General features: G+C 43.2%; 1 protein-coding gene across 2 annotated transcripts in view; it reads left to right on the top strand.

Moving 5' to 3' along the window:
- Positions 1–22,452, top strand: part of CCNY (cyclin Y) — a 248,728-nt gene extending 226,276 nt beyond the window's left edge. The window contains exons 8-10 of one of the 2 annotated variants that reach the window (XM_006871228.1): positions 5,588–5,754; positions 14,494–14,656; positions 22,242–22,452. In XM_006871228.1, coding sequence (XP_006871290.1) covers positions 5,588–5,754; positions 14,494–14,656; positions 22,242–22,358 — 447 coding nt within the window. In that variant the 3' untranslated portion in view covers positions 22,359–22,452. The remainder of the gene's footprint in view (positions 1–5,587; positions 5,755–14,493; positions 14,657–22,241) is intronic. The other variant, XM_006871229.1, reaches the window with a different exon arrangement.
- The last annotated feature ends 1,109 nt before the right edge of the window (positions 22,453–23,561 follow it).

Genomic DNA, 23,561 nt, shown 5'->3' with positions numbered 1-23,561 from the left:
CACAGAGTCACTGTACCAAAAGGAAATGGTTAATGTTCAACCGTTTCAAGAGATAGCATGTGATCCAGAGCCAGTGATACTGAGGGAGGAAGTCCAAGGTGCATTGAAGGAATTGGCAAAGAACAAGGCACCAGGAATTGATGGAATACAAACGGAAATCTTTCAAGAAAGTGAGGCGGCACAGGAGGCTCTCACTCATCTCTGCCAAGAGATTTGGATGACAACTATCTGACCAACTGATTGGAAGAGATCCGTATGTGTGCCCATTCCAAAGAGAGGTGACCCAACGGAATGAGGAACTCATCAGACAATATCTTTGATATCCCATGCGAGTAAAGTTTTGCTAAAGGTAATACAGAAATGGCTGCAAGCATACATTGACAGAGAACTTCCAGATTCAAGCCAGATTCAGAAGAGAATGTGGAATGAGGGATATCACTGCTGATGTCCGATGCATCTTGGCTGAAAGTAGAGAATACCAGAAAGATGTTTACTTGTGCTTTATTGACTACATAAAGGTTTTTGATTGTGTGGATCCTGACAAACTATGGACAACATTGCAAAGTATGAGTATAATTCTAATCATGAGGACTGTGTACATGGACCAAGAGGCATTTGTTCGAACAGAGCATAGGAACACTGAATGGTTTAAAATTAAGAAAGTTGTGTGATAGGGTTGTATTTTTTCACCATACTTGTTCAACCTGTATGTTGAGCAAACAATCTGAGAAGATGGGTTGTATGAAGAAAAATGTGCCATCAGGATTGGATGAAGACTCATTAAGAACCTGCGATATTCAGATGATACAACCTTGCTTGCTGAAAATGAAGAGGGCTTAAAATACTGATGAAGATCAAAGAGCACAGCCTTCAGTACGGATTGCATCTCAATGTCAAGAAAACAAAAATCCTCACCACTGGACCAGTAAATAACATTCTTATCAATGGAGAAAAGATTGAAGTTGTCAAGAACATCATTCTTCTTGGATGAACTATCAACACTCATGGAAGCAGCAGTCAAGAGATCAGATGATATATTGCATTAGGCAAATCTGCTGCACAAGACCTTTTTAAAGTGTTGAAGAGCAACTAAGTCAGCTTGAGAACTAAGGTGCGCCTGACCCAAGCCATGGTATTTTCAATAACCTCGTATGCATGTGAAAGCTGAACAGTGAATAAGGAAGACCGTAGAAGAATTGATGTTTTTGAGTTATGGTGTTGGAGGAGAATATTGAAAGTGCCATGGACTGCCAAATGAACCAACAGATCCGTTTTGGAAGAAGTGCAGCCAGAGTGCTCCTTGGAGGCCAGGATGACCAAACTTCATCTCTCATGCTTCAGACATATTGTCAGGAGGGACCATTTGCTGGAGAAGGATATCATGTTTGGTAAGGTGGAGGGTCAGAGAAAAAGAGGGAGACCCCCAATGAGATGGATTGGCAATAGGGCAGCATCAGTGGGCTCAAGTGTGGCAACAATAGTGAGGTTGGCGCAGGCCCGGGCAGAGTTTGATTCTGTTGTGCATAAGGTCACTATGAGTCGGTACCGACTTGATGGCACCTAACAACAACGTGTATATATATCGATACATAAATCCATACACACACACACACAAAGCCCTGGAGGTGTGCTGTAGGATAAACACTGGACTGTGAACCACATGGTCAGCAGTTCAAACCCAAGAGCTGCTCTCTAGGAGAAAGATGAGGCTTTCTGCTTCCATGAAGATTTATAGACCCAGAAACCCTGGATGGGTCATTATGAGTCAGAACCAACTCGATGGCATTGGGTATATGCACACACAAATATTAATATATACATACATGTTCAAATCCACCAGCTGCTTCTCGGAAACCCTAGATAAGTTTGCTATGAGTCAGAATCTACCCATGGCACCTAACAAGGAGTCCTGGTGTGGCGCTGTGGGTTAATGCGCCAGACTGCAAAGGCATTTGAACTGCAAGGTCTTGGTTCAAGCTCACCAGCTGCTCTTCAGAAATCCTGTATAGGGTTCCTATGCCAGAATTTGCACCTAACAACATACATACACACACACACACACACACACACACATATGGAGTCCTGGTTTGGTGCTGTAGGTTAAGCACTGGATATCAAGGTCTGTGGTTCAAAATCACTAACCACTTTTTGGAGACTCTATACAAAATCACTAGGAGGTGGAACCAATTCAACAGCCCTTAACAACAAATATATGTGTGTGTGTGCATACAACAACATATATATAAAGAGAGAGCGAGAGAGCAGAGCGTGCTCTGGTAGCGTAGTAGGTTATGTGTTGGGCTGCTAACTGCAAGGTCAAGGTGTCTACTTTTAGAATCTACCAGCCACTTTGTGGGAGAAAGATGACACTTTCTGTTCTCGTAAAGATTAACAGCCTTGGAAACCCTATACAGCGTTGCTTTGGGTCAGAACCGACTTGATGGCTCTTACAACAACAACAACAAATGACCCTGTCTATTTGTTTTGTTGTTGTTGTTAAGTGCTGTCAGGTCAGTTCCAATCCATAGTGGCCCTGTGTAGGATTTCCGGGAAACGGCTGGTGAGCTTGAACCACTGACCTTGTAGAACAAACCAACTTTGCAGTCCAGCGCATTAACTAACGCACAGCACCAAACCCGCACTCTCCAGCATTTGTTTAGGAACCCACTAATGCGTATTAACCTGCAGTTTGTAAGCTAATTTGTGTGTTGGGAGTCCTTAAGATTACCCTCAGGTTTGGTGATGCACTCGGAGACTCTCAGGGCTCAGCATTAGTCAGACTCACAGCTATAATTTATTTGGAGTAAAAAGGATACAAACCGAAAGGCATGAAGGGAATAGCCATGCAAGACGAAGTATAGAAGAAGTCAGGTGCAAGTTCCCAGAGTCCTCTCCCGGTGGAGTCGCACAGGATGAGCTGAATCCCTCCAGTAACAATATATGACGTGTTGTTTGCCAGGGAAGTTCAGTAGAGACTGTGTCAAGGGCTTCTCTTGGGTTGTGTTGGGACCCTCTGCCTAGCACAGACAGAATTGCAGATTGTTGGAAGGACAGTAAAATTTCAGTACAAATCTTAATGTTTACTCAAATACTTTAAGCACCATGATTCTCTCTTAACAGAGAATGGTAAAAGCCCGCCTGAAGTCTTCGTTCTCAGTTGCCAGCTTGGGTCAGCCTTGATTCCATGTCTTTGCATTCTGTTTTCCCCTCCATGTCTCAATGGTCCTGTAAGGTGCAATCAACTGAATGCTTTCTGTAGCTTTATAATAGTACCCTAGCCTGTATTTCTAGAAAGACTCCATAGGATAGCCCTCCTCGTGAATTAAACCCTGGAAGTTTAATTGAGAAAGAGTTTCTTATTATTGATGGTCTAGGGATTGTATGTAGAAAAAAGCCAATTGTGTATTATTTTACTTGGCAGAGACTGCAAATACTCAAGTGGAAGTTTACTAAAGAACCTGTAGCTGACCCTTGAATACAGCAAGTTCTGCTAAATTACATGCTATTGTTGTTGTTGTACATGCTATTAAGTAGAGTTTATTATGAATGCCTTATCTCACACCCTATAATAGCTGCCTTGAGGGGTGTGTATTATACTACCCAATTCCTTTTACCCAATTCCTTCAGTCTGCCTTAATGGAATAAACCAGACATGCTAGCTTCCCGCCCCACCCCACCCCCAATATTAAGTATTGTCTTGAAAATATATGCTCTACTGTTAATATCTGTTGGTTAATGCCAGGTGCCTTGGTGGCACAATGGTTAAGCTCTCAGGTGCTAACTGAAGGTTGGCAGTTTGAACCACTAGCTGCTCCCTATGAGAAAGATGTGATGATGCGCTTCAAGATTTGCAGCCTGTGGGACTGTCCTTCTCTGACCTGGATGGTCACTATGAGTTGGAATCAATTTGACAGCAATGCGTTTGGTTTTGTAAACTAATGAATGTATTCTAAGTTGTTAAGTTCCATCGGGTCAGTTCTGACTCAGCAACCCTGTATAGGGTTTGAACCTCTGACCTCACAATTCAAACCAACCCTGCGGTCTAGTGTTTATCCTACAGCACCACACCAGAACTCCGTATTTTAAGTTAGTCTGAAGAAAATTGAAGTAGCATCTTTTAGCACTAAGCCTGTAAGAACCTCTTTGGATGGGGACCTTGAGATTTCCATAGCTTATATGCATAAGGAGTCCTGGCGTGGTGCTGTAGGATCAGCATTGGACTGCTAAACACAAGTTGGTGGTTTAAACCCCCCAGTTGCTCCTTCGAAATCCTATACAGGATCGCTGTGGGTAGGAGCCAACTTGACGGCACTTAACTCCAACATATGTATAAGGCTGTACCTCTTAAGAATGTTCAGTGAAGATTGGTGTGGTGGACTGTACTGTAGGGGCCTATGGGCAGGAGCTGAATTGGTCTTGTGTGTGCATGTGTCTCTTGCCTGGCACATCAGGAGTGCTTAGAATTTAGACAGTGAAAAGAGGAATTCCATTCACTTGCATGTGACCACACCACATCCTTTCCTTTTTATCCATTGTTATTGTGTGGTCTTTTTGTGGCATAATTATTAGTCTGCATTTGGCTTTATAGCCTTATAGATTCATGTCACACCACAAACCTCTCCCATTCAATCTGCTAATTACCCTCTTTTTTTTTTATCTTTTCTCTTAAATCCTTCCTATTCATGTATGAACACTAACACTATTTAATAGGAAAAATAGTCTTTTGTATATATTTAACGTTTTTCCGTCAGTGCAGGTTTTTTTTTTGTTCTTACATTTGTAAAATAGAAGACTTTATTGACATTACAAACTGTGACTAATTCTAACACTATATCGATTCTATTTTTTTAGAAAACACCTTAAAAACATGGACAGTGTCTGTTTAACTTTATTTCTTTCTGGTGCAGTAATGCCACTTTATAAATGTGTTTGGTAAAAACTGGAGAAATAAAGAATTCTATTCGAAGTAGTGTAAGACAGTCATTAAACAGAGTTTTACTAAGGGAAACTTTAGAAGACAGTCTTACCTTGTGGTTCAATTTAAGCAATGATCTTTGATACTGAAGTGCCTGTCTTCAAACTAAATTATGCCAGCTTAAAAGTCAGTATTACTTGGTTTTATATGCAAACTTCACCTGAATATGACAATTTGTTGAAAATAGATTAGTCAGCAACTGCAGGTAAATCAATAATTACCTTAGAATTTGTCACATTTAATTGAAAATCTGTACAAGCAAGACCATGAACTAGGTTTATCGCCTTCATATGCTTTGTTATCTTTCTTGCTTGTTGAAGTTCTGTTTGCTGTTCACACCACTGGCAGTGAGAAAATCACCTGGGGTTTCTGGAATCTGTTTCTGCCTTGGGGTCTTCTAAGATTCCGCTCCCTCAAGAGTCAGGCCACAGAATCTGACCTCTCGCCCATTTTGCACCCCTTTGGCCTTTTAAGGAGAAATGGGATCGGGTAGTAAATCCCTGTGTGAAGACGCGTGGGATAAGTTTACATACTCCTAGAGCTTTATGGAGACTAGTTTGTAGGGAAACAGAACTCACTCTTTCTAGCACTGGCATTTCCATGTCTTCGCAGGTGTACCTTGAAAGACTTCTGACGTATGCAGAGATAGATATCTGTCCGGCAAACTGGAAGCGAATTGTACTCGGGGCCATCCTGCTGGCCTCCAAAGTGTGGGATGACCAGGCAGTCTGGAACGTGGATTACTGCCAGATCCTGAAAGACATCACAGTCGAAGACATGTGAGTGGAGATACATGGTTTCATAATGTTTTGGAGAAGCAAATCGTTTCCTTTTTTAATGGCATATATCCTGTAAGAGTGCCAACTGTTAACATGTATGTAAGTTGCTTACCAAAAAGTTCAGGTCTCCCCAGCGGCACCTCAGAAGAAAGGCCTGGTGATCGCTTCTGAACAGTCACCACTGCTGAAAACCCTAGAGAGCACAGTTCTGCTCTGACATACACGGGGTCACCGTGGGTCAGAATCAGCTCGGCAGAAATGATTTTATTATTTTAATATTTTGTCGGGTGACTGAATTTGATGTCATGTCTGTTGTGGAATGGTACTGCAAGCTCCTTCCCATTGTTGGGAATCATGAATAAGTTCTGGTAAGACTCTCTGGTTTTATGAAATGGATGCACTGAACCTGTTTTGGAAACAATCATTCCTTTACCTCAGTTACAAAGGAATGGCGGTGATGATGGTGGTTATGTGCTGTGGAGTTGGTTCCAACTCACAGCGACCTTGTATAGGGTTCTGAGGCTGTAAATCTTTCTCCTGTGAAGTGCCTGATAGATACAAACTGCTTACGTTGAGATTAGCAGCCCGACTCATAATCTGCTCCGTTGCCAGGGCTCCTTAGAAAGACTTTCTGTTGTTAAGTGCTGTCAAGCCCACCAGCTGCTCTGTGGAGAAAGATGAAGCTGTCTGCTCCAGTAAAAATTTAGTCTCACCTGATTGGCCAGCAGTTTGGCAAAACCTGGGGACTCTTGGCCCAGAGTAAGTGACATAGCCACAGAGGACTAGAGTGGAGAGTGAAGCATCCAGCTGTTAAGAAGAGAGGGCATATGCACAAGAACACCCACACTTGCAGATAATACCTACTTGACCTGGTTTCAATGACTGGATGATCAGAGCTCAACCAGAAGAAGAAAGAAGAGGATAAAAAGAGTAATCTGATACAATTTAATGTACTTGACCTACACCTATGGATGCAGTAGCTCAAAAGAGGGAATAAATCTTTACAGCATGGATCATTCCCACCCCCTCCATACACAGAGTAGAGAGGGATGGGCAACTTGGACATTGGCTACCCAAAATGGGGGGTCTACAAAGGAAAGAAGTGACTGGCTTAGAAGCTTTCAAGAGGGAGCCTAGATCCAGAGGGCACGGAGGAAGGTAGACTCTCCACTGAGTAGTATCCAATCTGTCTAGGCGGGGCTGATGAAAGGAGATGTAGTTAGTTCTCTTGTGATACAATAGTGAACAAATATCAGAACTGACTGTGAGGGTTGGAAATATAAAGGTAGACATTTTGTAGCAAAAGGATGGGAGTGATTGACTTTGCAGTCCAGGAGCAGAGGTCCCTGGGACCACCAAGGGAGAAGAGCAGAGAACAGGACCCTATCCAGAGAAACAGTGACGCCAGAGACAGAGGCGGAGAATATGACGTGGAGAGATAGAATAGCTGGGGACTTTAGACCCAGAGAGGGAGAGAGAGGGGCTGTGTGCTGATGACCGGGGGGCAGGCTTGCAGGGTATACCCTTCAGTTGTTTGATGATACATGGAGGGGACTGTAACCATGGCAATGAAAGATACATGATAGGATGACTGTAAAGCTAATGTTCTCCCATGTAAACTATCACATAATTCACAATAAAACATTTAACAATAATAATAATAAAAAAAGATGACCCCTTTGGAATCCACAAAAACAGTCACCATCACTTGCTGAGCTTACCTTTCCTCCTTGAGCTGAACTAGCCCAGTAGACCCTTCCAGAGCCACTGTCTGGGTTGGAGCTTGATTTTTAAGGCACCCTATGAAGACTATGACAAGTGAGGGAACTTGTCTGCAGCCAGCCCACCCATCAGAGAGACATGTTTGAAACACGTTTTGTTTAGAATAAGCCATGCATGTATGACGAGAGCCCTACTAACAGTACTGTCGGGCGCTGCCAAACACATCTTCAAGTCTGAAAACAATGTAGGAAGACATTTGGCAAACATAAAAAGTAAAATCTTATGGTAAGTGCATCCCTTACGATTAGTAGGACGGTTTTTCCTCCATTAGTTCGTATTTTTGTGGATGGTAATTATTTATTGCTAGAAATTCAGCATCAGTTTTATCCCCATTTTTCTTTTTAACCTAAAAGCTGATGAAACTTGTTCCTGTATGTTTGTTGTTAAGTACTGTGGAGTCAATTCCAACTCATCATGATCCTGCGCAGGGTTTCTGAGGCTATAAATCTTTATGGGAGCAGAAAACCTCATCTTTCTACTGCGAACAACTGGTAGTTTCGAACTGCCAACTTTGAGGTTAGTCGCCTGATTTGTAACCACTACACTACCAGAGCTCCTTGTTCCTATATGTAAGTAGGTAAAATTGGAAATTTTTGTTGTTTGAGCCTTTGTTACTCCAGTTTTTGAACTCTTTCAGAATTATTTGTCAAAAAGCAATGAGCTATTATTAAAAATTACTGAAATAGGCCCCAAATTGGATTAAGTTATTGTTACTAAGTGCCAGGGAGTCGATTCTGACTCACAGCAACTCTGTAGGGTTTGTAGTGGGTTTGAACCACCAGGTAGCAGGCCAGTGCTTATCCTGAGCGCCACACCAGGACTCCTAACTGCCTTAAAAGTCATTCATTTCCTCAGCATCAAACACTAGAAGAGTCCTTTTAGTGGCATGGAGCTTTTTCCACCCTGGGGCAGAGAGCCATGGAAGGATGGCTGAGTAAAAGAAAGAAGTTGGACTTTCTCGGGGAAGAGAGTTTGAGGAGAGAGAAGTGAAAATGAAGGGTTTAGAGATGTATTCCCTTAGTGCTTTTGTGTATCAGACCCACAGGAGAGTCTACGCATCACCTCAGGGAAACCCAGCCTGAGGACCAGGCCCCGGAGCCTGTACCAGACACAGCATGGCAGATTGACACAAGGGCCCAGACCCACCCTGTTTGGGGGCAGTCTGTCTGCGGAGCTGAACCACGCTTGTAGATGTAATTAGAGATACTCTTACTTTGCAGCATCAGCACAGAAGCATGGAGCTGCTATTGGAATCTTTTAAAACATGTGCTTGGTTCTGTCTTCTCCAGCAGTATGTTGTTAGTGTGCATCTTCAGTTCTGTGTAGCCAGTCAGCACTTGGCTAAAAGGAGGAGGAGAAGGGAGCGAAATGGTCATGGAGTCTTTTTGATGGGAGGAGGAGACGGCCGTGTGGGCTAGGCGCTTTGGGCCAAGGCAGTGGCGGTTGGTCCTTCTAGTGGGGCTTTAGAAATTGAACTGAGACCATACATCAGCCTCTCCAGCAGGTTGGCCGCAGTCACGGGGTTGCTGCCCGCTGCCATCCACATGTCCTTACCTGACCGCTCTGAGGCCCTCCCACAGGAGAGTGGGGTAGACAGGGTATGGCCACCAGCACTGCGGGAACATTAGATGAGGAATCAGGTCCATCTGCAGGTGTGTGCTGCAGAGGTGCCATCCTTGGAGTGTGGATGTGGTAGAGCCCTCTCCCACGTGTAAATGAAGCCCAGGGTATGAGACCTGGGCAGAGACCTGGGATCCTTCCTTCTGTGACATGCTCGGTCAGCTGAGGTCTGCACTCACATCTAGTGTCTGCAGTGTCCTGGTAGTGGTTGAACTGCATTTTTCTAGTAACTTCTGTTTTTCAAAGAAAACTACACATTCACTGTAGAAAAACTGGCAAAAGCAGAAAGGAGATAAAAATCACTAGTAAATCCCCTTCTTCAAAGGGGAGAATTGCTAACATTTTGACAAATAACTTCTCAGTATTTACATCTGATATACATATGCCTACCAACACACCTGGACTTCCAGTGTGGTGGTATAGGATAAGCACTGGACTGCTAACCACAAGGTTAGTGGGTCAAACACCTCCAGCCACTCCTGGGAAACCCTATAAAGGGTCGCTGTGTTAATTACCCCACCAATATTGCAGCTATACATGCTTGTGACCATTTACTCCCAGCTGACTTTGTATGCACTCATATGCCTCCATATCTCCCTACCTACGCACACATTTTTTGGTTGTTTTTACAATTGTATAATTGTGTATGTTATAACATTTACTGAAAAAATAGAAACTTTTTGTCACATAGCAATAAACAGTATCCCTCATCATTCAGCCTTCTTTGTTTCTTGGCAGAAGCAAACCATCTGAGCTTTTCCTTGGGAGCTTCTTAGGAGGATTCCCCCAAATTCAAGTGGAATCACGTTTTCAAATGTGTCGGTATGTTTTGGTGCCACCTGAGTTTCAGCTCCTAGGCACCTTTTGAGCTCCTTGTGCTAGCATTCTCATATGTCTCACCCCAGCATAAGAGTCAGAGGAACTGGACTTAGGCGGTGCGGGAGTCGAGGTTGGCAGGTAGCAGATCTTTGGGCACACGGCCCAGAGAAATTCTCAGGAAGAGTGTCACTGCTAACTCATAGGTAAAAAGCTCTCCAAGGCAGAGACGATGACGTGGAGAGATGGAGCGGCTGGGGACTCTAAACCCAGAGAGGGAGAGAGGCTGTGTGTTGACAGCCGAGGGGCAGGCTTTGCAGGATGTAACCTTTGGTGGTTTGATGATGCATGGAGGGGATTGTAACCATGGCAACGAAACAATATACAATAGGATGAATGTAAAGCTAAGGCTCTCCCATATAAAATATCACATAATTCACAATAAAACATTTCAAAACAAAACTCTCCTAAATGGAGTGTAAACAGTGTTCACCAATCCTCTTCAGACTTCAGCACTTTGTGTGGGGACAGCCTGCTGGCCACATGGCCACCTTTCCATCCTTTTCACCAAGATTGAGTAAACCCCCTCACAGGCTGTGTTTTAGCACCCAATGACAGTACCTCACGCTGGGAAAGGGGACAATACGGGTGTCAGAGTTCCGTAGAAAAAAGAAGTAAGGAAAGTCCTGGATTGGTGTGTTTGCTTTGTTTTTGAAACTTCATCAAATTAGGTATTACAGTCTTTTTCATGTCTGGACAAGGGGATCCCCTAGAATCCGGGGAAGCCCTGTGACTTGTCTTAAGTGTTGTCAGCAAGTAGAGACACAAAAAGCAAGATACATCCACCCTTACATTTGTGAAAGATCCTTAGTGGTGCACTGGGTTAATAAGCACTGGGTTCCGAACCAAAAGGTCGGTGGTTTGAGCCCATCAGCCATTCTTTGGGGGACAGGTGAGGCAGCCTGCTCCTGTAAAGCTGACGGCCTTGGAAACTGTGGGGGAGGTTTCCCCTGCCCTACAGGGTCAGGAGAAACTGTTGGGGAGGTTTCCCCTGCCTTACAGTGGGCTCCTTAAACCCACTACTCTGGTAGTGTAGTGGTTACGACTTGGGCTGCTAACCTGAAGGTCGGCAGTTTGAAACTACCAGCGGTTCTGCGGGAGAAAGATGAGGCTTTCTGCTCTTGTAAAGATTTACAGCCTCGGAAACCCTGTACAGGGTCACACAGGGTCACTATGAGTCGGAACCGACACCACGGTACTTAACAACAGGCCAACTAGGAGTTGGAATCACCTTGATGACTGTGGCTTTGGTGTGAGGGTTTCCTTTTCTAGAAAAGCAGGCAGGATAGTAGATGATGACAACAACCTATTTGCCAGATTGTCAAACGACCTCATTCCGCTTGGATTTCTTCTTGTTTTTTATTCTAGTTGCTGTCTGGCTCTTGGCGACCCTGTGCGTGCAGAATAGATCTATTCCATAGTGTTGGCCTAATGTGACAAATATTTCTGAAATGTAGCTTTTGTTTACTGGCTTGAATGTGTTCTTCGTAAGGTTTGACATCAGAATTATTTCCTCATGATGATGCAGACGATGGCAGTAAATTCACCCCGTCTGTGAGTTATGACAGCTCGAGCCCTTTTAAAGACAAACTGCTACCGTTTGGAAATTCAGATTTTAGAAGGTGTTTTCATTCTGTAAATCCTACTTTGTTTGAAAGCACAACAGCTCTAAGATCTCTATTCTTCCTAAAGTTTAAACTGAAACATACAAGGAACTCAAGCCCAAATCTAGGGAAAGACAGCTCCTCCCTCCTCACGTCCTCCCGGAAACCCTGGGAAAAGACAGCCTTGTTGAAAAACAGTCTCATTTTTACATTACTCATAATTTATGCCCATAACAAGGCTCACTGGTGCCTGTGCTCATGTACCATTTTTGGGAAGGAGTTAGTAAACTACGACGTCTTAGTTTTCTTATACATTTGAAAACAAGATTTTGATCTTTACAATGGAAGAGCATGGACTGTAATTACACCTTCTGACCACCAGGTGGCGATGTGTCCACAGGTGCTCTCGGTCACCAGAGTCCCTTTAAGCCCATTGTTTTGGATATTTCTGGGTTTAGCAGTATTTTTGATGCTTTTAATTAATTAAAATGTTATCTGGGTTTTTGTTTATGTCTTATTCAAACTTTTCTTCACAAGATATAACTAAAAGTCACTTAAAGTATTTTAAGTCCCGTAAAAAATATACATCATAGCACTTTATACGAGGGGGATTCAAAAGTTCATGGAAAAACTCCATTACCTTTGAGTTCCATTTTTCCCCGAACTTCTTGAAGTCTCCTTGTACATTTGGGGCCTGCTTTTATAGAAACAATCACAAGCAAACAGTTCACCCAATTGTTGTTAAGTGACGTCAAGTCGATTCTGACCCATAGTGACCCTGTATAGGGTTTCCAAGGAGCAACTGGTGAGCTTGAACCACTGACCTGGCAGTTCAAGCGGCTTTGCAGTCTGGCACATTAACCGACAGCACCACACCAGGACTTAGAAGACCTGAAAATGACTTCTGACACTGTCCATCGGAAACATTAGGGCCTCTTGCTGGGGTCTCGCAATTCTCCTTCATCCCACAGCACCTGCCTTCCTAAAGCCAAAGCCCTGCTGAAAGCAGGTCTCCTTGAGGGGCAGGGCCTCCTTGCTGTCTGAGTTCCAGAAGTCACTTACCAGGGGCAAGAGCTGCATCCCAGGATGACCAGCTCTATGCTTGTTGGAGCTGAGGATCAGGAGCAGAAGGCACCGTGAGCAGCTGGGTCTGCACCTCACAGCGGGCCTCACTGAAGGGCTTCTTGACACTCCACCTTCACGTACAGCAGGGTGACAGAGGCCCACTCCACCCAAATCCCCCTTGGACCACAGCTCCGCTATCCTTAGACATCATTGCTCCTTGTTCTGCAGTCCACCGTCTCCGACACCCCTCGCCCCAGCTCCCTTCAGTCAGGGTACTTACCAGGCACTGCACTAGGGGGCTAGGGGCATCAAGTCAGAGAAGTCACATTTTCTGTTTATCAGAGTCAAATATGGGAGACAGTTAATCTGCTATTCCAGTACTGCTCGATAAAGTACACAACCAGACGGCTGTGGCGTGTGCTATGTATGGGAAGAGCGTTGTGGAATGTTTCCAGAATACTCTACCAACACCCTGTATATACAGCTTGAGACCAAACCAGTGGTCATGTCAAGTCCATTCTGACTCCGGGCACCATCCTGTGTGTCAGAGCAGAACTGTGCTCCATAAGGTTTTCACGGACAGATTGGTGTTGAACGTAGATGACCCGGCTTTTTTTCTGAGGCACATCTGGGCGATGAGGGTGAACCTGAGCTTCTAGCCTTTCAGTTACCTGCAAAGCTCATTTACCATTTGTATCCCCCAGAGACTCACTATTGGAAGTAAACCTAATTTTAAAAATCACTGATGTGGAGAAGTTCTTAAAGTGTGTGTTCTATACAATGTACTTTCTTCTGGTTCCACATCACTGGTTTCTTTCAAAATGCCAGTGTGTTGGCCAGATGGACCTTAGCACCTGTGTTGACCCTCTATGCCATATCCTTAGGTAAGTGGGTCTCAAAGTGTGGCCTTGGGACCACCAGCATCAGCATCACTTGGGCACATGTTATAAGCACAAATTCCCACCCCCATCCCAGACCACTAAATCAGAACTCTCTGTTCTAGCAATGGATGTTTTAACAAGTCCTCATTCTGATGTGATTCCTTACAATTCTAATATACGTTTAACTTTGAGAACTACTGCTTTCTTCATAGTCTTCAGAGTCATTTCTTACTCATACTGATGCCATCTGTGCATGTCACAGTAGAACTGTGTTCCATAGATTGTCAATGAATGATTTTTTAGAAGTAGATCACTAAACCTTTCTTCCAAAGTGCCTCTGAATGGACTTGAACTTCTAAGCTTCAGGTTAGTAACAGAGCACTTTAATTGTTTGTACCACCCAGGGACTCCTGAGAGTCAGTAGGTTCTCTTTTTACGTGACTGGGCTAGGTTTCTCTCTCACCTACCTTGAAGGCCAAAAACATTTTCTTTCCCTCTTCTTCCCGGAGGTTGAGATGGGACGCCAAGGAAATAGCAGTCAAGGTAGCCTGCAGAGACGTTCCTCTGGGTGGGTGTCTTGTAGCCCTTTTTAGACTCCACCTGACAGTTCTTGATGGCTTCATCTGCAGCTGCTCACGCTTGAGATTTTCGGCAGGAGCCTGCTGTGTGTGTGAAGTCAGAGTGAAATGAATCATCCCGAAGCTCTTCCTGGTGATCATCAGGCCTCATCCTTCTGGGCACTGGATCAAGTGGATTCTGTTTATAAGACCAATTTGGTGCTTAAGCTGCAACTCTGGTGTCCAACCAGGCAATTAATTAGATGGCTTTCCCCTGGAGGAGGCAATTTTCTGGAGGTTGGTTTCTAGCAGTCGTGTCGTGGCAGCTGAGCATGTGCTGTTTGTGTCTTGCAGGAATGAGCTAGAGCGACAGTTTCTTGAATTGCTCCAATTCAACATCAACGTTCCCTCCAGTGTTTATGCCAAGTATTATTTTGATCTCCGTTCTCTGGCAGAAGCAAACAACCTGAGCTTCCCCTTGGAGCCCCTCAGCAGGGAGAGGGCTCACAAGCTGGAGGTAAGATTCGTTAAAGAAATTTTTTGTTGTTGTTTTTGAGTGAACTATTGCAGGTACATCATCTGGGTCCCATGAAAGTGTCTGTTAGCCATGATACCTTTTAATTGCTAACAAATAAGCATAATGTACCTTGATTTATGGTTTTTGATGAGTTCATTTCATTGATGATAATTTTTACAGCCTCATTTTTAGTATAAGGTTGTACAAATTATTTTGGTAAAAATACATTAAAAAAATATATTTGCCATTTCAAGACTTTTTTATGCTTGCAGTTATGTGGCATTAATTATACTCTCCATCTTACAAAAGCATTACCAATATTCATTTCCAAAACTTCTTATCACTCTTAGCAGAAACGCGGTGGCCCTTAAGCGCAGTAATCCTTCCTTATCGCTCACCTGCTTCTGGGAGCTGCCAGGAAAGTGTGATTTCTGTGCAGTTCCCTATTCCAGCTATTTCATATAAGTGGGACCATACAGTATTTGTCTTTTTATGTGTAGCTTTTTCACTCAGCATAATGTTTTCAAGGTTCATTCATGTTCCAGCATGTATCAAGACTTCACTTCCCTTTCTCACTGATTTATATTCTGTTGTATATAAAGGAGAGTAAGTAAAATATTGCTATAAAAGAATCTAAATCTTTATTAAGCGAAAAAATACCAACATGTGAAGCTTTCTTTGTTTGAGATGCCCCCACCCTAGTCTCTATACTCTCGAAGGTGGCGTTTCCATCTCTCTCTCACCCTTTCCCAAAGAATTCTGTGCTTTTTGATTTACATCAAGCCGGGATGGCAGTTTGGACATCCTTGAAGGACTCAAACTGTGTTCCTTTTAAATACTCTTTGAGATTCAGGGGTAAAAAGAAGTCTGAAGGGGCCAGATCAGGGCTATAGAGTGGATGGGCTAAGATTTCCTAGTGAAATTCTCTGGGGCCAGCACTTTGCGTCCTTAAAGATTAAGCAGGTGCATTGTCATGATGGCAAAAAAAAATCTTTATTACTACCTTCCTGGCCTTTTTCCTACCATTGCAGTTTTCCATTTTCTTAGAACGTCTTCTTAAAAAGTTCCCCATTCATCCTTTGTCCTTCAAGAAAATCTATCAAGATTATCCCTCTGGAATCCCCCAAAACATTCTCTGTATAACCTTGTGAGCATACCATTCTGCCTTGAATTGAACTGGCCCAGCACATCCCATTGGAAGCTACTGTTTTGATTGATTGGACCTTTTTTTTTTTGAAGGTACCCTAATGACACTGAGACAAGTGTAGTACTGAAAGAACCTGTTTGCAACCATGCATGATCACAGAGCCATGTTTAAAGTATGACCTGGAAACCTAAGAGCAATACTTGCTGACTTATCCTTGTGTTCCATACTTTAACTATCAACTGGTTTGTTGATAGACATTTAGGTTGTTTCCACCATTGGCTATGTAAATAGTGCTTCAGTGAACATAGGTGTGAAAGAATCTGAGTCCCTGCTCGCCAATCTCTTGAGGCTAACGTAGGGATGGAATGACTGGGTCATATGGTAATTGTATGTTAAATTTTTGAGGAACTGCCGTCTATTTTCCACAGGGGCCGTACCATTTTACAATTTCACCAGCAATGGAAAAGGATTCTAATCCTTGCCAACACTTATTAGTTTGTGTTTGTTTCTTTTTCTTTCTGTTAATAGCCATTCTGCACAGGTACCACAAGTGTCTTTAATACACAGAAATTATTGGCAGTACAGAAAGAAGTTCAAACTTAGGGCTTTGCTCAACTGAGAGATCCTTGCCTGGTCTATTTCAGCTTCTAGTAGCTTCTGACAATCCTTGCAGACACATCTGTCTCCATTTCTGTCTGTCTTTATCTCCTTCTATGTGTCCCTAGGTCTAATCTTCTCTTTATGTAACTCAGAAGTGATTAGATTTAGAACCAACTCTACTCAGCTATGACCAATAAAACATAACACCTTACTTTCAAACAAGATCATACCCACGCATAAAAGGACCAAGATCTCAATACAGATTTGTGGGTGGGGTGGGGAGACAATTCAGTCTATAACAACCTCCTAACTGGTTTCTTCTACCACCGCTCAACTGTCAGTTTGTAGTTCTGTGGTGGCTTGTGTATTGTTACTTTACTGAAAGCTATATTGGGTATTTTAGATACCAGGAGGGTCATGCATGGTGAACTGGTTTCAGCTGAGCTTCCAGACTAAGACAGACTAGAAAGAAGGAAAGTCAGAATACTTCTGAATCTTTAGTCACGAAAAACCTTATGAATAGGAGCGGGACAGTGTCAGCCAGCATCAGTAAACTGCAACGGAAATAGAATTTTGTCAGATCTAATGCCGGAAGATGAGCCCCTTGGGTCAGAAGTCACTCAAAATCTGATTGGGAAAGAGCAGACTCCTCAAAGTAGAGTTGACTGTAACGATGCAAACGAGTAAAGCTTTTGGGACCTTCATTTACTGATAGGACACAACTCAAAATGAGGAGAAACAGCAGTAAGCCTCCATTAATACTCGGAGCATGAAATGTACGAGGTATGAATCTAGGAAAATTGGAAGTTGTCAAACATGAAATGGAGCACGTAAATATCGATTATCATAGGTGTTCAGTTCAGATTAGTGAGCTGAAGTAGACTGGTATTGGCCATTTTGAATTTGACAATCATATGGTTTACTGTGTCAGGAATGACAAATTGAGGAGGAATGGCATCACATTCATTATCAAAAACCATTTTTAAGATCGGTCTTGAAGTATAGTGCTATGATAAGATAAGAAAAGATAATGATATGATAAGATAATATCAATATGCCTGCAAGGAATACCACAAGTTAATACCACTATTACTCAAATTTACGCACCAACCACTAAAGCCAGTGATGATGAAATTGAAAAATTTTACTAACTTCAATCAGAAATAGATCAAACTTGTATTCAAGATGTATTGATAATTACTGGTGATTGGAATGCAAAGGTTGGAAAGAAAAAGGAAGGATCAGTAGTTGGAAATTTTGGCCTTGATAGAAGTGATAGTGTAGATCACATGTTTGCAAACTCAATAACTTAATATTAATTGCAAATACTTCTTTTAAACAACATTAAAAGGTAACTGTACACATGGACCTCACCAGATGGAATACACAGCATTCACATTGACTACATCTGTGGAAAGAAATGGTAGAAAAGCTCCATATCATTAGCCAAAACAAGGTCAGGGACAGACTGTGGAACAGACCATTAAATGTTCATATGCAAGTTCAGGATGAAGCTGAAGAAAATTCAGACAAGTCCACACAAGCCAAAATATGAGCTTGAACATATCCCACCTGAATTTAGAGACCATCTCAATAACAGATTTGAATGCATTAGACACTAAAGGCTGAAGACCATAGAGTTGTGGGGTTTACATCAAGAGTACCATATAGGAAGAGAGCAAAAGGTCATTAAGACAAGAAAGAAGGAAAAGACTAAATGGATGTCAGAAGAGACTCTGAGACTTATTGTCTAGTGTAGAGAAGTTAGAGCAAATGGAAGAAATGAGAAGGTGAAAGAGCTGAACAGAACATTTCGAAGGGCAGCTGGAGAAGACAAAGTCAAGATTATAATGAAATGTGCAAAGACCTGGTGTTAGAAAGCCAAAAGGGAAGGACATTCTCACCATTTCTCAAGCTGAAAAAAACTGAAGAAAGAAAATTCAAGCTTCAGTTTGCATTCTTGAAGGATTCTGTGGACAAAATATTGAATGATGCAGAAAGCATTAAAAGAAGATGGAAGGAATACACAGAGTCACTGTACCAAAAAGAAATGATCGATGTTCAACCATTTCAAGAGGTAGCATATGATCTAGAGTTAATTCTACTGAAGGAAAAAGTCCAAGGTGCACTAAAGGCAGTGGCAAAGAACAAGGCTCTGGGAATTGATGGAATACAGATTGAAATCTTTCAACAAATAAATGCAGCACTGGAGGCACTTGCTTATCTATGCTAAGAAATTTGGGAGACTGCTATCCGGACGACTGATTGGAAGAGATCCATACTTGTGCCCATTCCAAAGAGAAGGTGTCCCAGTGGAATGTGAAAACCGTTGGGTGATATTATTATCACATGGAAGTAAAATTTCGCTAAAGAGAATTAAAAAACAGCTTCAACAGTACATTAAAAGGGGTTCAAGAGGTTCAAGCCAGATTCAGACAAGGATATGGAATGAAGGATATCATTTTAGATGTCACCTGGATCTTTGTTGAAAGCAGAGAATACAAGAGAAATGTTCATTTGTGCTTTGTTGACTGCAAAGGCATTCGACTGTACGGATCACATGACAAGCTGTGGATAACATTGTGAAGAATGGATATTCCAGGACACTTAATTGTGCTCATGAGGAAGCTGTACATAGACCAAGATGTACAGAATAAGGGCGACATGGATGTTTTAAAATCAGGAAAGGTGTGCACCAGGGTTGTATTCTTTCATCATACTTATTCAGTCTGTATGCCGAGTGGTTAATCTGAGAAATTGGATGATACGAAGAAGAACAGAATTTGAGGAAAATCATTAACTGCAATATGCAGATGATACAGTCTTGTTTGCTGAAAGTGAAAAGGACTTAAAATATTTACTGTTGACAATCAAAGACCACAGCCTTCAGTATGCATTGTACCTCAATATAAAGAAAACCAAAATCTTCACCACTGGACCAATACTGGACCAATAAATAACATCATTATCAATGGCAAAAAGATTGAAGTTGTCAAAGACTTCATTTTTGCTTGGATTCACTATCAGTACTCACAAAAGCAGCCATCAAGAAATCAAATGACTTATTACATTAGGCTAATCTGCTGCACAAGACCTCTTTAACGTGTTCAAGGCAAAGATACCAATTTGAAGACTAAGGTGTTTCTTACCCAAGCCATGGTAGTTTCAATAGTGACATATGCATGTTGGACATTGAATAAGGAAGACTGTAGAAGAATTAATATATTTGAGCTGTGGTGTTGGAGACTAATATTAAAAATACCTACCATGGACTTCCAGAAGAACAAACAAATTTGTCTTGGAAGAAGTGCATCCAGAATGTTCCTTAGAAGCCAGGATGGCAAGACTTCTTGTCTCATTCTTTGGACATATTATCAGGAGGGATCAGTGCTTAGAACAGTGAAGGGTCGGCGAAGAAGAAGAACCCCAGTGAGATGAATTGGCACAGTGGCAGCAACAATGGACTCAAGGGTACCAGTAATTGTGAGTATCGCGTAGGACTGGACTGTGCTTCATTCTGTTGTGCATATGGTCACTGAGAGTCAGAACTGACTCAGTGGCACCTAACAACAACAACTAGTTTCTCTGATTTCTCTCTCCCATCCAGCCCATCCTGTGTTGCCTCTAGAATTGTTTTTCTAAAATGCAGTTTTGAGTCTTAGTGTTCGCTCTTAAAAGTACTAGCTATTTCTCATTGCTAAGCCAGGGGACACAGGGGGTAAGCCTTTGTATCCCACCCCTCGTTGCCCTGGAGTAGCCTTTTGGCAAATCCTAACCTCCACCCCACTTCCCACCATGTCCAACACCACGTGGCCATGATTTCCTACCTCATCGTAGAATGCCTATTTCCTCTTCCTCCTTCAAACCTAGTTCTACTGTCCTTCCTCAATTAAAACGATCCCCTCAGGAACCCTCCAAAAGGCCATCAGCTGCTGAATTCCTCTGTCCTGTGTACTTTGAACATGCCTCTGTCATGTATGCATCTCTGCTGCGTGTGTCTTTGTACCACAACTCCCTAGATCCGCTCAATTACTTACTCAGCACCCTCTGAGTATCAGACACTGTTCTAAGTACTTGGCAACCGTCATGAACCCAGACCTGCTCTTTGAAGTTTACCTCCTGGAGGAAGGAGACAGACAGTAGACAATAAACATGATAACTAAATTGAGTAGTATGTTAGAAGGTGAGAAAAATACAAGTAGAGCAGTGTGAGGGAGTTGTTGTATGGAGTAGCCCCCTTGAAATGGTGATATTCACATGAAAACCTGGCCATGGCGAGGAGCCAGGCTCCTAGCTCTCTGGAGAAAGAGCCATCCGGTATGCAGGCAGGGGCATCGCGTAGAACAGCCCAGTGGGATGGAGGCCTAGCAGACAGAGAAAAAACAGGCTTCGTAGGGCACAGTGAGGACTTCGGGCTGTAGGAGGCGCTGGCTGACTTCTGAGCAGAGGGGTGACATGATTGTACCTTGGTTTTCAAAGGAGCATTCTGGCTCTGGAGAGCAGGGGTGGAAGCAGGGAGATGAGCTAGATGGATGATGCCATAGTCCAGGTGAGAGACGGTGGGTATCTGTCCAGGAGGGAAAGCAGAGGCTGGAGAATGAGGGGCTGGTAGCGGCAGGGACCGTGTCTGTTTCCTGATCACGGACACCACCCCTAACGTATCATAGGATTTTGAGCAATAAAAAGACCTCATCTTTCCATCTCCACAATGACGTGCCCCCAGCCTTAGGATGTGGTGTGTTAAGTGTCGTCACGTCGGTTCCTACCCATAGTGACCCTGTTTCTGAGGAACAGCTGGTGAGCTTGAACCACCAACCTTGCAGTTCAATCAACTTTGCAGCCCAGTGCGTTAACCCACAGCACCACACCAATAAACCTGTCAAATATTGAGATGACCTCAACTGGGACAGATGGGTCTGGACTGAGTGTGCGCTGTTCCTCCTCTGCCACACCTGACCACTGACCCCTGCCCAGCCTTCCTGAGGTCCTGTAGACACTCCACCCACCTTAGGCCTCATTGTCCTCATTAGCGACACCCTGCATCTCCGTTATTCCCTCCCCTTGTTCCTCTCATGACCGGAGCGGCCAGTAGCTGCCACGTGTTGAATTCTCGTCCCGACCAGCACTGCACCCAGCTCTTGTTCACTGTGCCACGTCCACGTTCATGGCATCCCTGTGGAGCAGCTGCTAAAGGCTGATAACGTTGATAGGATCCAAGACATGGACACATGAGGTGCTGCCCCTGACTTCTTTCACACTTCGAGACCCATTTCTTAATGAGCCTGTAAGCACTTGGAAAACAGGGATTGTCTATGCATGCAGGCCCTGACTTACAGTGCTTCCACTCCCACAATTCCATTGTTGGCCAGTCCTGACTTAAGTCAAGTTCCTCATTTTTCCCCCTTAAGTTTTCATTATTATTGCTTTTTACTGTCAGTATCTTTATATACTTGACATTTGAACATCTGCAAGTCGGGTGAACATTGGAGAATGAGAATATCAGCAAACGACACACAGTATATGCCGTATAAATTACTAGTGATAAGATGGACCCCCCTCCCCACAGAACATGATGGCAAATGTGGTTCTGTTAATTCCAGTGCCTGGTAAGTCACTAGGGACTACCTGTCCTTCCTGTTGCATGCCCCTGCTGCACCCTTCACAGATGGGTCCCATGGGCTGTAGACATCACAGGGCTAGGGATGTACGTCTTCTCTGTTCACTTGCGTGTCTTGGGTGTCCAGGACAGTGCCTGGCACACACAGACAGTGAGTGAGCACGCAGGTGGTGATGAGCTGGCGCAGAGCCCTGACGTACATTGTCTGTCTCTGCCCTCAGGCCATCTCTCGACTGTGTGAGGACAAGTACAAGGACTTAAGAAGACCCTCGAGGAAGCGGTCAGCCAGTGCTGACAACCTGACTCTGACAAGGTGGTCCCCGGCCATCATCTCCTAACGGTGGACCGCCTTCTGGAAGTACTTCTTCCATCTCCGGTTTCTCTTTTAGTTCGAGAAAAGACAAGACTTGGGGTGGGGTTTTTTTGTTTTTGCTTTTGTTTGTTTGGTTTCCTTCCCTTTTCTTTCTTTCTTTCTATTTTTTTTAAATTCGTAGCTCCTTCAGACCAGGTCAACGACTCCTCCGCGCTGTGACCTCGTGCAGCAAGTCTTCGGGGAAGTGAAGTCAGTATTCTGGAAATTCATGCCTTTTCCCCATCGTCATTAACAACATTTCCTTTGTGGAGGAAATACTGACTCTTAATCCCAGAGATGGAAATAAAGGGAGCAAAAAGTAACATAGAGGCAAGGAAAATGTCTAAATGGCTTTGCCATCTCCTAAGTCCGCCAGTCTCGTTGGTAGATCATTACAAGATAAACACATTTGGATGTGCATTAAAGAAACCGAATGGCCGTGTTTTATCCTAACCTCATTGGATCAGTATGTTCTGTGAGACTTTTTTGTATTCCTTCTTGCTGCTTATTTGGGGTCTGGGGAGTTTTTGTTTGCTTTTTTCTTTCTTTTAAATACTGTTTTGGCTTGGGTCCCACAGAGCCGAGAAAATTCCGTTTGTACCCAACATGACACAGACTTCCAAATAAATAGTCCTGGTTTCTCCTATCTGCCCAATTCCTGTAAGCTGTCTTCTGAGCTTTGTTCCTCATAAGTGGGGCACACTTGTCATAGTTCTATACACCTCGATACGATCTACTTTTTCTTCAATAATGGCAAGATTAACTTGACCGTAGTGCTGAACCCAAAGTACCCCATTACACCCCCCCCATTTAATTTTCACCCCAAGAAAATTCTAGATCACATGGGTGCTTGTGCCTTCCTGTTTTCTCACAGCTGTTTTGTTTTCTCTGACTTGAAGTTGTTGTTACAAAATCAGTCAGACTTCGTGGGCTGAAGGAAACTGTGCAGCAGAGGTACCATCTGGATGAGATGTGTTTTCCAGAGTGCTCGGCATTTGCTTGAAGTCCCTGAGTTGGAGCTATTGTTTTTGTATACCCTGCCAGTTCATTCCTCCACTTTCATGTCCATTGTTGCAAGCAATATTCTTCTCAATTTTTATATGTTTACTTTAAATCAAAGTTAAGTCTATTTGTATAAAAATTTTTTAAAAATCTAAAATTGAAAAAAAAAAAAAAAAAAGTGGGTGGG

This window comes from Chrysochloris asiatica, unplaced genomic scaffold (genome assembly GCF_000296735.1).
Source record: "Chrysochloris asiatica unplaced genomic scaffold, ChrAsi1.0 scaffold00164, whole genome shotgun sequence".
Classification (NCBI taxonomy): domain Eukaryota; kingdom Metazoa; phylum Chordata; class Mammalia; order Afrosoricida; family Chrysochloridae; genus Chrysochloris; species Chrysochloris asiatica.
The sequence above is the reverse complement of the archived record's forward strand: the minus strand, read 5'-3'. Positions and strand labels throughout refer to the sequence as shown.